Here is a 14203-nt window from a genome sequence, read left to right on the forward strand (position 1 = left end):
ATAAATCACCACATACTCCACATTCTTCTTTTTTGACATTTTTATTTATCAAAGACAGGACAACTTCTGTATTTAGAGTGATGGGAAAGATCCCAGGACACTTTCATAGCTACAATAAACTCAACCAAAAGGTACATTGTGGATTACATCAGAGATTTGGAACAACACCCTTGTTGTCACTGGTGTCACTGGTGTCACGAGCACAAGTGAGGGTCCTCAGGAAGAGGATATCCCATTGGCAATGGACACAACTCTGGCAGGGATATGCCAGCAGCTCCAGAAGAAGAAAAAGGAGGATCTGGCATCCCACCTGTCTGAGAGGGTCCCCAGGTACCAGAGACTGTCCCAAGGTCTGTCTCCACCATGGAGCAGAGCAATATAAGTATTTCAGGATTTGACCTCTCACACCTACAGATGGAGCAGGTATTGTTCATGCTATATAAATACACACCTATACTGTGCATTGCCATTTATGGAAAGAAAGTTCTGCAAGATTTTAATAATCTTAGGTGGAAGCTTGAAGGGTTAAGTTTACATGTCACTGTTTTCAACAAAACCCAAAAGCTAACTAGGTGAGGAAGTAACCTACATGTGCCATTTCAACTCCTCAGCATTTTATGATTGATTTTCAGTATACCAATAAATACTCAGTGCAAAGCACATGCTCACTTAAAATCCTAAGCATGGGTAATGTATGAGGAAAATCCAAAAAGAAGCTATCACATGTTGTCTACATGCTCACAGAAATATATATATATTTAAAAAAAAAAAAGAGAAGTGTTTCTCACTTACAGCAATATTTTGGTTTTGGCTTAAGAAATGTTGATGCTTTCTCCCAAAATAACAGCACTTGACAAGGTTATATCATTGGCTTGTAGGAAAAAAAAAAAAACAACAGGTACAGTGATGGGAACAAAGTGTTTACATGACTTGAAACTGAATATTTCCATATTCATCACAAAGACTGCATCAAGGTACAGTTATGGTCCAATACTTCTTGTGTTGAGGGCAAATCCACTGCTTGGTTTGTGACAAGGAGGATCCAAAGCAAAACAAATCAAAACCCACAGAAATGCCAACCAAAAATAATGACAGTTTATGGGACAGGAAAAAAATGACAGTTTCCAGCAGAAAAGCTGTAGTGTTCCTTCTCCTTCACATCACCCACTGGAGTTTGCCCAGGCTCTCCACAAGGTAACATGACTTCCCTAGAGCTGATATTCCCCAGGAGTAGGGGGACAGATTAAAACACCCACTAAGTGGTAACAACACACAGAACAGAACAGACAGAACCTTGAGAAACAAAATTACACAGGAATATTTCTGCCTATGGACTGGAGCTGAAAATATGCTATATAGAAAAGAGTTAATGGTTTTGTGTAACTTCATCTTGAAAGGACAGCGTACAAATCAGGATTATTACAGGAGCATCCATAACATGGCCATTACAGAAGCAATACTGAAGGCGGCTTTGTTAACCCCAGTAATTGCACTCTCATTGCACAGGTCGTGTTGGCAGCAAAAGAATTCAAAATTATCCAACAGGAAGGAATCAGCAATTTCATTCACATTGCACTGGGATGTCTTCCAGCAGGAGAAAGTTCTCAATTTACCTATGGAACAAAAAAAATCAAACAGATTAAGAGAGCATTGACAGTAACACCGTTTTTGGTACTGAGAGAGAAGCAGTGCTTCGACTGCCACTGTTAGAGAATGAAACTGTGAGGAGAAGGCAAAGCTCAATCTGTGTCAGGGGCCATGGTGTAAACACAGAAATTGGATGGAGGCCTTGTGGTCTGTGTTGCCATGGCATCAGGGGGCAGTGGAGGGAGGCAGAAGCTGCATGGTCTGGTTCTGCGACTCCACACCCAGAAATGTTGCACAGATCCAGCACAAACCTCCTAGCAAGAAATATTCTGTGCAAAGAGTGCAAGGTCTGACCACAGTCCCACCCACAGCACTCTGCACAGCAGTGGCTAATAAGGTACAAAATGTACCTCCAATTTCGTAGCAGACTGGAAATGAGAATTTGATGTGAAATTTCAGGGACAGATCACTGGGCTTGGCCTCTCACACCCCCCCCCCCCCCAGAAGAGACACTTTTTGTGAAGTCTTGTGTCTTGCAGTTCATGGGCCATTTGTGCCCCCAACATCAGCCCTATAGTTTTGTTTGTGCCACAGCCATGCACTTCCTTTTTTAAGTTCAAGTGCTTAGAAGTGTCCAAATTTGCTTTCACTAGAAATTTAGCAGTGTGTATCCAATTTACCCACTGGGAAATACAGGGTGGATCCTGAGTGATACCTGGCATCACCAGCCAGCTCAGCTTGCATTCACAGAACCATCTGGGCTGAACAAGACCTCTGAGATTATCAATCTTTAACCCAGCACTGCCCAGCCCTCCACTAACCCACGTCCCCAGGTGCCACATCCACATGGCCTTTAAATCCCTCCAGGGATGGGGACTCCAGCAGTGCCCTGACAGCCTGAGCCAGCACTTGGCAGGGCTCTCAGTGAAGCATGTGCAGAAGACAGAGCTGGAAGAGTAGACAGATATAAGGGTGGTAAAACACTGGCACAGGCTGCCAAGGGGGGTTGTGGATGTCCCATCCCTGGAAACATTCAAGGCCAGACTCTGAGCAATCTGATCTAGTTAAAGATGTCCATCCTCAGACACAAATCACTTCACTCCCAGGAAAAGAGAATTTATATTAATAGTGTCAATTCATAAACAACTGAGCCATTCATCTGCAGCTTTATTTTGTGGGCTAAGCATCCTTTATCTGTTTTCATAGACTAACAGTTTGTATTTGAAACTCAATGCTGTCTTTATTTTTTTCCAGCTCCCTTGTGTGGGTTTTTGTTTGTTTGCTTATTTTTTAAATCTGGATATACAGCTATCTATGTACATGCTTGTATAGCTACAACTCATATCTAAATCATTACATTATTGCTTGGATATAAGCATGACCTTCAAGAGTATTTGCAAGTTCCTTTTGAGTGAGGCTGAGATATGCATGCTAGGGCCAGATTAGAGGTGTCCAGGCAATGAAAGCTGATCCAAGTTGGTTTATTTTAGGTCTGTGGGACACTGTACATACCAAATTTTAACTGCAAGCAAGTGTCTTCAGTCGCTAAGCAGGTGCTGTTGGTCCTGCACAGGGTAGGGCTGTTGTCACAGTGGTAACATCTTAAGGCAGAACCTAAGACAACAAGGGTTTATCTTCACTGAGTATTAAACTACTGAGACAGCAGCAGCATTAAAAAGGAAAAGAAGAAAAAAAAAAAAAGAAGAATCACTTATCTGCATCTAATTGTCACTAAACATATGCCTGGTTATTAAGCTCAAGACTTCAGCTAAAATTGTTAAACTCAAGACTTCAGTTAAAATTGACAAGCTTATGTCAGAGCACCAATTGAGGCTGGCAATTTTGATAAGCACATTTTGAAGCATGTATTTATGTCACTTTTAAAAACACCATTATATGCCTGCAGAACAAGATGTTCGTTTGCTCCTTTTATCTGCTCTTGAAGACTGCCTTTTCCAGGCAATCACAGATACTTGCAGCTGAGTCTTTTTCTATCAATTTTTTAAAATCCATTTCCTTTCCCTCTCATACTACACACTAGTTGTGTAGTATTAGAGGGAAAGGAAAATCCCATTTTCCAGCAGCAAAACACCAGTTTTCTGTTGTGTTAAGCAGCACCACATCCTACCCCTGATTCTCTCTCCTGAGAATCTCCTGTTCTGATTGTTTTGACCCAAGACAATCAGAACAGAAACTGAGCCCTGCTTCGATGGTAACTGACATTCCCCACAGTGGTATTAACTAATCCAGGCCTTTCTCACTGTTTTTCCTCCCTCTGGCATTTTTTTCCAGGATTTTCTCAGCCTCTGCCATAACATTAAACCACTAAGTCCCTCTCTTCTACTCACCAGAGCCACAAAAAGCAATCAGAACAATGCAGGTGGTCAGCAGGATGAAGTTCATCTTGGTCATGCTTCTTCCCTAATCTGAGGGCATAAAGAGGTAATAGAAGTTTATTCTATTTAAAAGCAAAGTGCCTGGTGATGAACCAAGGTTTCAAGATTTGTTTCAGTATAAAACTGAAAGCACTGTCCAGGAAAAACAGGGAAACACAAGAGAGAAAAATAACTGCACTTTCCAAGAGAGGATTTTTATTCTGAGAACAGGATTTTTATTCTCAGAACTGACATTTGAGCCCTGACAGGCTCAGATGGGTCTCCTCTCTGATTACACCATTCAACAGGCCTCCCAATTTCTCACAGCTACAAATGCACCTAACAAAAAGAAAGGTCTCAAATGCTTTTTCTCTTTCAGCAATTCCCCAGTAACCCTGGAGCCAGACTGCTCTCCTTTCTCCTCTCTCACGGGGTTGCAAGAGGTTTGGCTGCTCTGCAGGAGCTTTTGCCTCTCCTCTCCCAAAATTTCTCCCTCTCACTGAGGGACTGACACAGGCAGTAACTCACCAAGTGCCTGCAGCAGTGGCTCAGGTCTCCATGGCTGCTGCAATCTGTAGGCAGCAGCGAGAGGGGAAGGTCAGGAATTTTTTTAACAAAGGCAGCTCCAAAGCAGGAGTTCTCAGACTGATTTCTGCACACAGGCTCTGCTACAATCACAGCTTCTGCTGAAAAACCTCTGCTACTGCAGAGGGGGATGTTCTGAGGAGGCATCAAGCGGACACAACAGGGAGAGAGGGACCTCACTTGTGCTAGAAGGACATGATTTGTGTTTGTCTTTAAAGCCCAAGTGGCATTCAAAGTTCCAAAATATTAAAGGTATTCAGATAACAAGTTTTACATCCAATAAAACTGTAGTAAAACTGTCACTGCTCTTAATTCTGCCTGCAACTGTAAGATTTTAACATGGCAGACCTTAACCATTTTAGGATGGAGCTTTTTCCTCCCAGGACACTGATTGTGGACTTGACAAAATGGGTTCACAGCAAAAAAATATTTAAACACTTCTCAACCTTAAGTTTAGCTAATTTTTCTACTGACAAAAAATCCCAAAACTCATCAAACAAAAAACTCAAACCTATCCAAAAGAACCTTAAGAAAACTCATTCAATTACTAAAAAAAACCTCACAACCTGCTCTCTTTTTTCTCCCCTCTATATGACTTACTGTTGAGCAGAGGGGAAACTATAAAAAACAAAACCATAATGTGCAAGATGAGCTTATTTTCTGGGCTAAACAACTTTGCAAGAAGCCTTTCAAAGCCAGAGGGTTGTTCCACAGTGATGGAGATCTACAGCAACTCTGTTCAGTCTGGTAGTTACAGCAAGAGCCCTTCTGGACAGCAAACAGAACCGCCCTGGGAATCTCTCCATCTTCCAGGAGTCCTCAGTCACCCATGTGTCAGCAGACAAAAACAGCTTTGCCTTTTGGCAACACCAAGTCATGACCAGCATAAATATAAAGCAGATGAATAAAAATCATCAGAGCCAGCAAAAGAGCAGTAATTCAATGCATCTGTTTCTGGGAAAATAATTGTTGTGTGTTTTCAGAAATGTGCAATCAGGAAATTCCAACCTTTGAAAAGCAAATACTATATCTAAAAACAGCAATTCACAATGTGGCTTAGAGGAAATTAAAGAAGAAAACGCCTCCTAAACTGAATTTTCTAAATTATTCGTATCACCCGGCCCATCTCAATGACACGAAACAGCAACTGTCACAGCGCGGAAGGCTCAGTGCCCGGTAGTGAAACAGAATTTCTCTGCAGTCCCACCTGGGAGGAGGCAGGCGGACAAGCCCCGCTGCTGCTGTCACCGCCGATGCCAGCGCGGGGGGAAAGGGGAGAGGGCAGGGGGAAGTGGACCAGGAGCGGCATCCCCGCGGGGAGCGGCTCAGCCCGTGCCGGTACCGGTGCCGGTGCCTCCTGGCCGCGTTCCACCGCCCAGCGCGGCCGCTCCGTGCCTCGGCCCCGCAGCGCAGCGCAGCGCAGTGCGGTGCGGCCGCCCGCAGTGACTCAGGGCACGGCCCCGGCCCGAGCCCACCTGCCCCGGGCCGGGCACACACTCCCACCCGACCGGCCCCCGCTGCTCCCGGGAAACGCCGCCGCTCTCCCGCTCTCTGCCCCTGCTCTCCGCCGCAGCGGGACCTGCGCGCTCCCCCCGCCGCCACCGCTTGGCCTCGCCGGGCTCCCGGCGCTGCCGCCGCCGCTCCGCGCTGGTCCCGCTCACCTTCCGCGGGCAAATCCTACCGTGCGCGGCGAGCGGCGATGCGGAGCGAGGCTGCCTCAGCCGGCGCTGCTCTCCCGGCGGTGCCGCCTCCGGGGCGGGGCGGGAGCCGCGGAGGGAGCCGAGGTGGGAGCAGCGCTCCCGAGGGCCGGGCGGCGGCAGGGAGGTCTCGGCTGGGAAGGGTTCCAGGAACGCTTGTGCCGCCCTCCCTCACGCGTCATGTGGCCATCGCCGCTTTGGGGTTGGAAGGGAACTTCAGGACCATTCGTTCCTGCCATGGGCAGGCGTGAAAAGTGCATGTTACATGGCTCTACGCAGATATTTACTATATGTATTATGGTGTATTGAGTAGTGTCTGTAAGGGATAGCCCTGTTCACTAAACCCTTTATAAAGGGGACTTATAAACATTCAAAGGAAAGGGTTAATACACGGGAGATTAATAATTCAGATACTTGAAGCTTTAAAAGGCTTAAAGAAAATAGCAGTAGTTCATGTAAAGGAACGCCAGAGAGGGAGGGATATTAGAGTTAGAGAAATAATTTGGCTGATAAAGAAGCAAAAAGAGTGACCTTAATTGGCAGCTACAAGGAAATGAAGAGCAACATTTAAGGAAGAAAAGTGAGTTTTCCTGATGGCAGGATTATGATGCCAAAAACCAGTGGCACATTAGATTTTAGATAACTTGTATAGACAGACACACTGGGAAACAAGGGCTTTTTGTGATCACTTTTTAAAAATTTTATGGGTCTATAGGGATATTTGGAATTGGAAAATAAATTACCAGGGGTGTCTTTCCTGTCAAAAGGTAACTAAGAAGGTGTTAAGAAGCCCTCCCTTTGGAGGATGCAAAACAGCCTACCGGCTATTTGAAAAGATCCAGGTTGATTTTATAGAATTGTTTAAAGTGGGTCGGTAGAAATATTTGTTAGTTATAATAAATCAATTAACTCAGTGAGTTAAAAGCATTTCCAGCAGCTTGAGCTACAATTCAAACAGTAGCTAAAATATTGTTGAAACATGATTTATATTAACCCTGATTTATTAAGAAGGAACTAAGCATCCTAGAGTGGCTGTGGACCGCAATTCCCTTGAGCTCGGAGACAGAAGAATGCTAGTGGAAAAAGAATAAAGGACTTTCTAAATCGGTGGGAACAGCCTAAAAAGATCAAAGATCTCCTCCAGGGTCACCCACCAGCAACTGATGACAAAACTGCAATTCCAGAAACTGGAATTGATAACACTTGTTGTTAAAAGAGCTCAGAGTAAAATGAAATGTTGGGAGTGCGGTAAACACGGTTTAGGGCGTCATCTATGGATATGTATTGTTTGTACACTTTCCTTTAACTCATGGTGGAGAGTAACTAAGGGAGAAAAGAAGGAGAGACAATTAATTTGTTTGTTTTGCTATGGTTATGTATTTAGTCAGCTAATTATAGAACATATTGCTAGTGATTTTTTTTGGATACTTTTTGAGATTGGGAGACAGGACCCTTCCAGAAGCAATTGGATTAATAGGGAATTTAGATCAATTGGTTCCTGCTATATTGGCTATAGCACAAATAAAAGAAGGAGCAACTCATAATAATAACATTAATGAAATTCAGGAGAGCCCTATGGGAAAAGGGAATGATTGCTCAAAGACCTCCTTTGGATCTTGCATTACATCAGGTAGAACATGGAGATTGGGTCCTGGTCCGCAGCTGGAAAAAGAGCTCCCTCACATCAAAGTGGGAGGGACCCCACCAAGCCTTACTAACAACAGACACTGCAATTAGAACCACAGAAAAAGGCTGATAAAAGGACCAATAGAACCACCCCGACCAGTGGGCCAAAACACAAAAAACTCTGAGAGGGAAGTGAGTGAAGTAGCGGGAGACCTCAAGGGCTAAAATGGATAGCACAGAGGAACCTCAGAAAAAAGTCTTTAAAGCACGAAAAACCATGAGAGTAAGTGATCGGCAACAACTTAAAGCTGTCTATAAGGTTAAAGAGGAGCTGTTGAGGATAACTGAAGTGAAACTGGTAAATGGAAAACATGAGAATGGAGACTCTGATATAAATTCCCCTTTTAAGCAATACAGATTGTACAGAAGTCAAGAAAGACGATCGCTGTGATGAGAAGGAGGAATACCTGTAACAAATTCAAAAGTAATAAGTGACCTTGGGTGTATGTATGAATGTTGGGATTGGGTGTATCGGACTTTTCTGTTGATAGATAGGAAGTCGGGAAAAATAATCGAAGAAGGGGAAGGATCACCGAACTCAAAAATAAGGGTTATATGTAATGCTCAAGGGTGTTGAGAAATTGTAATCCATTTGTCTGTATTGTTTGCATAATATGTAACGAAAGGTGGTGGACCCATTGTCACAGCGGCTATCCCCCTAGGGGAACATGTTATAATTGTTATTATACACAGCAAAAATTAACTGAACAGACATTGGCACTTCGAGTAATATCTGAGACACTTAAAGTGGGCTCTAAAAATTGATGGAACATTTATGCTAAGGGAATAAACCCCCAGTATTATTGTTACCACTCAAATGAACCAACACCATTCGTAACGAGAATTGTTGCAGGGGTTTGCCTGAGGTGGATCCCTGATCTGAGCTGTCTAGCTCCTCAGGTGAAAGACACAAAGTGGTCTAGATACCTCCAATGAACTAGGAGAAAGGGGCACAAAACTCCTCCTGAAGACTACCCTTGCTGCTGAGAAGATAGATCACCCCATAGCTCGAAGCAACCGAGTTGATGGGCGAGGCAGAGGGGCTGATAACTGTGGGGGAGAGGGCCCTAGAATAAGACCTGAACAAACTCGGGACCACTCTAAGCAAAAGCAACGATATTGGAAACAACAAAATTTGGAACAGGGAAATTATGGCAGCCGCTATGACAATTGGAAAAACTACCTTGGAATTTTTAGAATACTTTTAATAATGTTAACGATTGGGAATTGTAACTCTCAAACACACGCGCCTTTTAAATGGTCGTTAATTAGGTGGGAAGATCAGGTTGTGATCAGTAACATCACACTAATGGGACCCCCTTCATTTAAAGTAAACCTGACGCAATTAATCACCTCCTGGGGAACTAAGCTCCCAAGTGTCGGTTCCTACATTGGTTTTTACATGTGCCCAGCCTCTAACCCTGGAAAAGCCTATTGCAATTACCCAGGGTATAATTATTGCGGATATTGGGGCTGTGAAATAGCTCAGGGATTCACCCCAGGGGGAGGACCTGACAGATTTTTACAGGTTGGGAGAGGCCCTCCGGGGTGTACCCCTCCACAATATGCATATGACAGATCAATTTTGGGAGGGGATACTCAGGATCGTGCAAGTTTATATATATATATATATGAATGTCACTCAGCCAGATGACCCAGGCTGGCTAATAAGAAAAACCTGGGGAATCCAAATATGGCAACCAGGGAGAGATCAAGGAGGGATGATACTCATTAAAAAGGAAGTTGTTCCCCATGACCCCGAACCTGTTGGACCCAACCATGTGATAGCAAACTCAGGTAATAGCTTAAGAAGGGTAGAGAATGAAATAGAAAATAACAAGACGCAGGTGGAACAGGTAGAAGTGACTTCGGCTGACGAGGGAGGTAACATACTTTGAAAATGGGATTAATCTTGCACGATGTTTGTGGAAAAAGGGCAGGATAGGACTCCAGGAATTACCCTATCACAAGTAACCAGAAAAGGGAGATGTATTGGAACTGTTCCAGGGAATAAGAAACATTTGTGTCAAATAACTAAATTGGTGCAGGATACCTTAAGACCAGCTGAGTGGTTAATTCCGGCAGCTAATACCAAATGGGTATGTAATACCCTAGGCGTGACCCCCTGTATCTCTATAACAGCCATTAATGAAAGCCATGAATTTTGCGTACAGGTAATAATAGTCCCCCGGATTATCTATCATCTCAGGGAATACGTGTACTCCCAAAGCCATATTTCGAAACATCATTTGCAAAAACGAGAACCCTTTACAGCCCTCACGGTTGCGGCATTATTAAGCATTGGGGGAGCTGGGATAGGAACAGGCGCGGCAACTCTTATACATCAACAACAGGGGATTAAGGCTTTAAGAGCCGCTGTAGATGAGGATCTTGAGAAAATTGATAAATCTATTAATGAATTGGTAAACTCGCTCCAATCACTTTCAGAAGTAATTTTACAAAACCGAAGGGTGTTAGACTTACTGTTTTTACAACAAGGTGGCCTTTGTGTAGCCCTTCGGGAGGAATGCTGCACATATGTAGATACTACCGGAATAGCAGTAGACACTATGGCCGAATTACATAAACAAATAGAGAAGAGGGAGGAAGAGAGAAAATCCCAACAAAACTGGTATGAATCTTTATTCAACTATTCTCCGTGGCTTACCACCTTGTTGTCCACCATTGCCGGACCGGTGATCTTGCTATTGCTAGGGTTGACCTTTGGGCCATGTATATTCAATAAAATAGTTAACTTAGTGAACTCCCGATCTGAAACAGCCCATTTGCTGATGATGAAAACAGAGTATGAATCTCTAGGTGCCGTAGAAGTAGAGGACTATTTGGACTTAATAGGAAAGAACTTCAAAGGTTTAGTGAACAGAATGATAAATAGAAAAAGGGGGGATTGTAACAGATAGCCCTGTTCACTAAACCCCGATATAGACAATCATGTGATTGAGAAATACATGGTCAGCCTCGTATGATTGTGATTAAGAGATACATGGTCAACCATATGATTAAGAAATACATAACTGCATAACCTAAAAATAATACATATCAAGTTCCTATTGTTTGATAAATTCAATCATGTATTGCGCAAATACTAACCATGCGAAAGGCTAAGGTTTTAGGAACTAAGAAGAGCTAGCCGAGAAACAGAAACCAGCCAAACACCACCCCATAAAAGGAAGGCAAGAGTTCCGAGGTCAAGAGTACAGGCCTGAGGAAGACTTCAAGCCTTCATCCAGCGACCACCAGAGGGTAGAAGACGACCCCCTAGCAACAACTGGAGCATGCGCCAAGGGAAGAACACGTCTACGGAGATGGACTAGTATAAAAAGGGAGCTTGTGAGGTACTGGGTGCGGCAGTTGGTGGAGCGGAGACTCCCCTGTCGCCCAGCGCTGCTTTGCTTATTACCTATGCTTGCTTTAATTAATAAATTCTAATTGGGCAACTTAACTCGTTGTGGAGTTCCATTTATAACAGTAAATGTAGTTTTGTAGCTGTGAAAAATGCGTATTTTATGATTGGCTTTTCGCAAATATTAAAATGAATATTATATGTGTTGTGTTAGAAAGTAACGCCGTATTAATTCTTTTAAGTAGTGTGTTAAATATAGTTTTAGGTTATAACATAATGTTAAAATAGAAACTATATATGTGGGATATATTTTTAAGAGGGGAATGAGGTACTTACACTGAGATAGCAGCCACAGGACACAAATCTTTCAGAGTAAAACAATTTATTGTTCCCATATCAGAAGGAACTAATTTCTTCCTGCCTTGCTCTGCCCTGAAAACGCTGTCAGGATTCAGAGGAAGAAATTGACATTCACCAGACAGAATCCTGTGTTTGAATGGAAGTTGTGCATCATGTACGAGGTGTATGAATATGCAACAGCCTATTGCTTTTAAGGGTTAATCCTCTGTTAACATGGTTCCTTTTTCAGGCTCATTTTGCCCAGAAAGAGGCACCTGGATCGTCCATAACTCTTTGTTTTTATTGTCTCGTCCCAAATCCTTATTGTCCAAATTTTTATTATTCTAATTTTATTACTATTTTTGTAACCATTTTATTACTATTAACTTTTAAAATTTTAAAAACAAGTGATTGGCATTTTCCACAGCAGAGACACCTTCCACTATCCCAGGTTGCTCCGAGCTCCATCCAACCTGGCCTTGAGCACTTCAAGGATGGCCACAGCTTCTCTGGGAAACTTGTGTCAGGGCCTCGCCGTGCTCTGATTAAATAATTTCTCCCCAATATCCCATCTAAATCCACCCCATCACTTAAAGTCCATTCCCTTTGCCCTGTCACCCCAGGCCCTTGTCCAAGGTCCCTCTCCAGCTTCCTTGGTGGCCCTTTAGGTACTGGAAGGTGCTCTAAGGTCTCCCCAGATACCTCACGGTATGAATTAACCGAAAAATGAAAACAGTGAAGGGTTTCAGAACACACAAAAGACAAACCAGGAGTGGAAAGTGGCACACTGCTCCACAGGTAGCTGAATCTAGATTTAAACATTCACAACCCAGGAAAACATTGAACAGCAATAGAAATGAGGACCCCAAAATTATTTTACTAATACTTAAATGCATGCTATCTAGAAAAAAAAAATAAAGTTCAGTGCTGACTTGAGGACAATATGAAATACCTGTAAAACTACCAGTTATATTTAAAAAGGATTCTTAGATTTATTTTTATCCCACCTAAACTGTCTATTTATTTACTAAACCTAAAGCAAATCCTAAATCACTCAGAACTTACATCAGATTCTCTTGGTGTGTTGATTATCAGTCAGCTCAGTATATTATTTTCTGTCTAAAAGATTTTGCCTCTGTTTAAGCCATAAATAAAAAAGAGATGTAAGAGTAAGATGCTTGTGGATTATTGGATGCAGCTTATTAAATGAGAATCCCCTCAATTAATATGATAGGAAAAAAAAACCATATTCATTCACTTAGCTGAGGAACTGGGATCAAGGAACTTCAGCCACTGCTGAACACTTACCTGTTTTCCTTCCCCAAAATCTGGCAAGAGTCCTCCAACAGAGCACACATTTATCTGTATCATCACAGTTAAACAGTATTTCAAACTTGACCTGAATTTTGCACCTTAAATTCTTTGCATAATTTTTGAGAAATTAAACAATGACAGAAAAACAATAACACCAGAACACTGGAATAACTTGCACAGCAACTCTCAGTTAGGTTTTTCTATTTCACTGGCTGGCACACCACTTGTTTTTCTCTCTGTGATGCAGTGATGGCAAAGAAATCATGGCCAAAGGTCCCCTCCATGAAACCACTCAGCCAGCAAAATCCCACAAAAATGTTGAAGGAGTCCTAAAGAACAATTATAAAGAGACTTTCAGGATAGGGACAAGAAGAAGGAACAGAGCAGGTACATGTTTGTGTTGGATGTAGCAGGGTTTCACCACAAGCTCAGCCACGGGTGCTCAACAAGGCTGGTTTTAGCTGGCCAGGTCAAGTCCTAACCAAGCACTAGAGTCAGATGTGAGCCAGGAGAAGGTGGCAGAGCTTCAGCTGAGCCTGCAGGAGGGTGGCTGAAGGGAAGGACATTGCTGTGATTCCAGTGACTACAGGACATGTTGGGCAGCTGGAGTGAGTGACCCTGCCCCACACCTGTGCTCACCCAGAGCAGTGAGGTGCTGTCTGTGGCACGGGGACCTCGACTCCGCTCTCTCCTGCTGCTCAGTGAACATTCCCACAGTCCCGCAGTGCTGCCAAACATCACCAACTCCTTTGTTTTCCATTTCACACTGATTCCATGACTCACACCTCTTGGGAGGGGTGAGGAGCCCCTGGCTTCAGCCCCACTTCAAATGCACATCATGAGGAGCTGCAGCACCGCTGGCAGCTCCAGGCAACACACCCTGCTCTGAAATAGCTGCCTGATGCAAAGCAACACCCTCTGGCCTGCTACACACACACTGGGCTCAGGGCAGGAGCAATCCCTCCATTCCCTGCCTGGCTGCCTCCTCACTCCAGACCCCTCTGCCACAAGCTGTGCCCAGAGCTGAGGCCTCAAACCCCGGCACGGCAGCACTCAGGGGCTGAAAGCACAGCACTGTCCTGGATCTTGACTTCTCCCACAGACAGCAAGAATTCCAGCTCAGAACCACTCCCCAAAAATGTGTGAAATTGCCAAGAGTTGGCAGTGATTATTGTGTAGAGTTCCATGCCTTTGAGCTGATTCCACTGCACTGGAACATAGAGATCCTGGGAGGAAACTTCCCAAGAACAGCCTCC

At 43.6% G+C, this 14203-nt stretch overlaps 1 protein-coding gene across 1 annotated transcript; it reads right to left on the reverse strand.

Annotated features, from left to right (window-relative positions):
- Positions 1 to 22: 22 nt before the first annotated feature.
- On the reverse strand, positions 23 to 6310 carry CD59 (CD59 molecule (CD59 blood group)). Its single transcript, XM_063158216.1, has 4 exons — positions 6209 to 6310; positions 3936 to 4013; positions 3100 to 3201; positions 23 to 1613 (listed from the first exon to the last, which is right to left on the reverse strand). Exons 2-4 carry the CDS (start codon positions 3997 to 3999, stop codon positions 1420 to 1422), a joined length of 360 nt encoding a protein of 119 aa, XP_063014286.1. The 5' UTR covers positions 4000 to 4013; positions 6209 to 6310; the 3' UTR covers positions 23 to 1419.
- Positions 6311 to 14203: the final 7893 nt, after the last annotated feature.

Source organism: Melospiza melodia, chromosome 6 (assembly GCF_035770615.1).
Source record: "Melospiza melodia melodia isolate bMelMel2 chromosome 6, bMelMel2.pri, whole genome shotgun sequence".
NCBI classification, from domain to species: Eukaryota; Metazoa; Chordata; class Aves; order Passeriformes; family Passerellidae; genus Melospiza; species Melospiza melodia.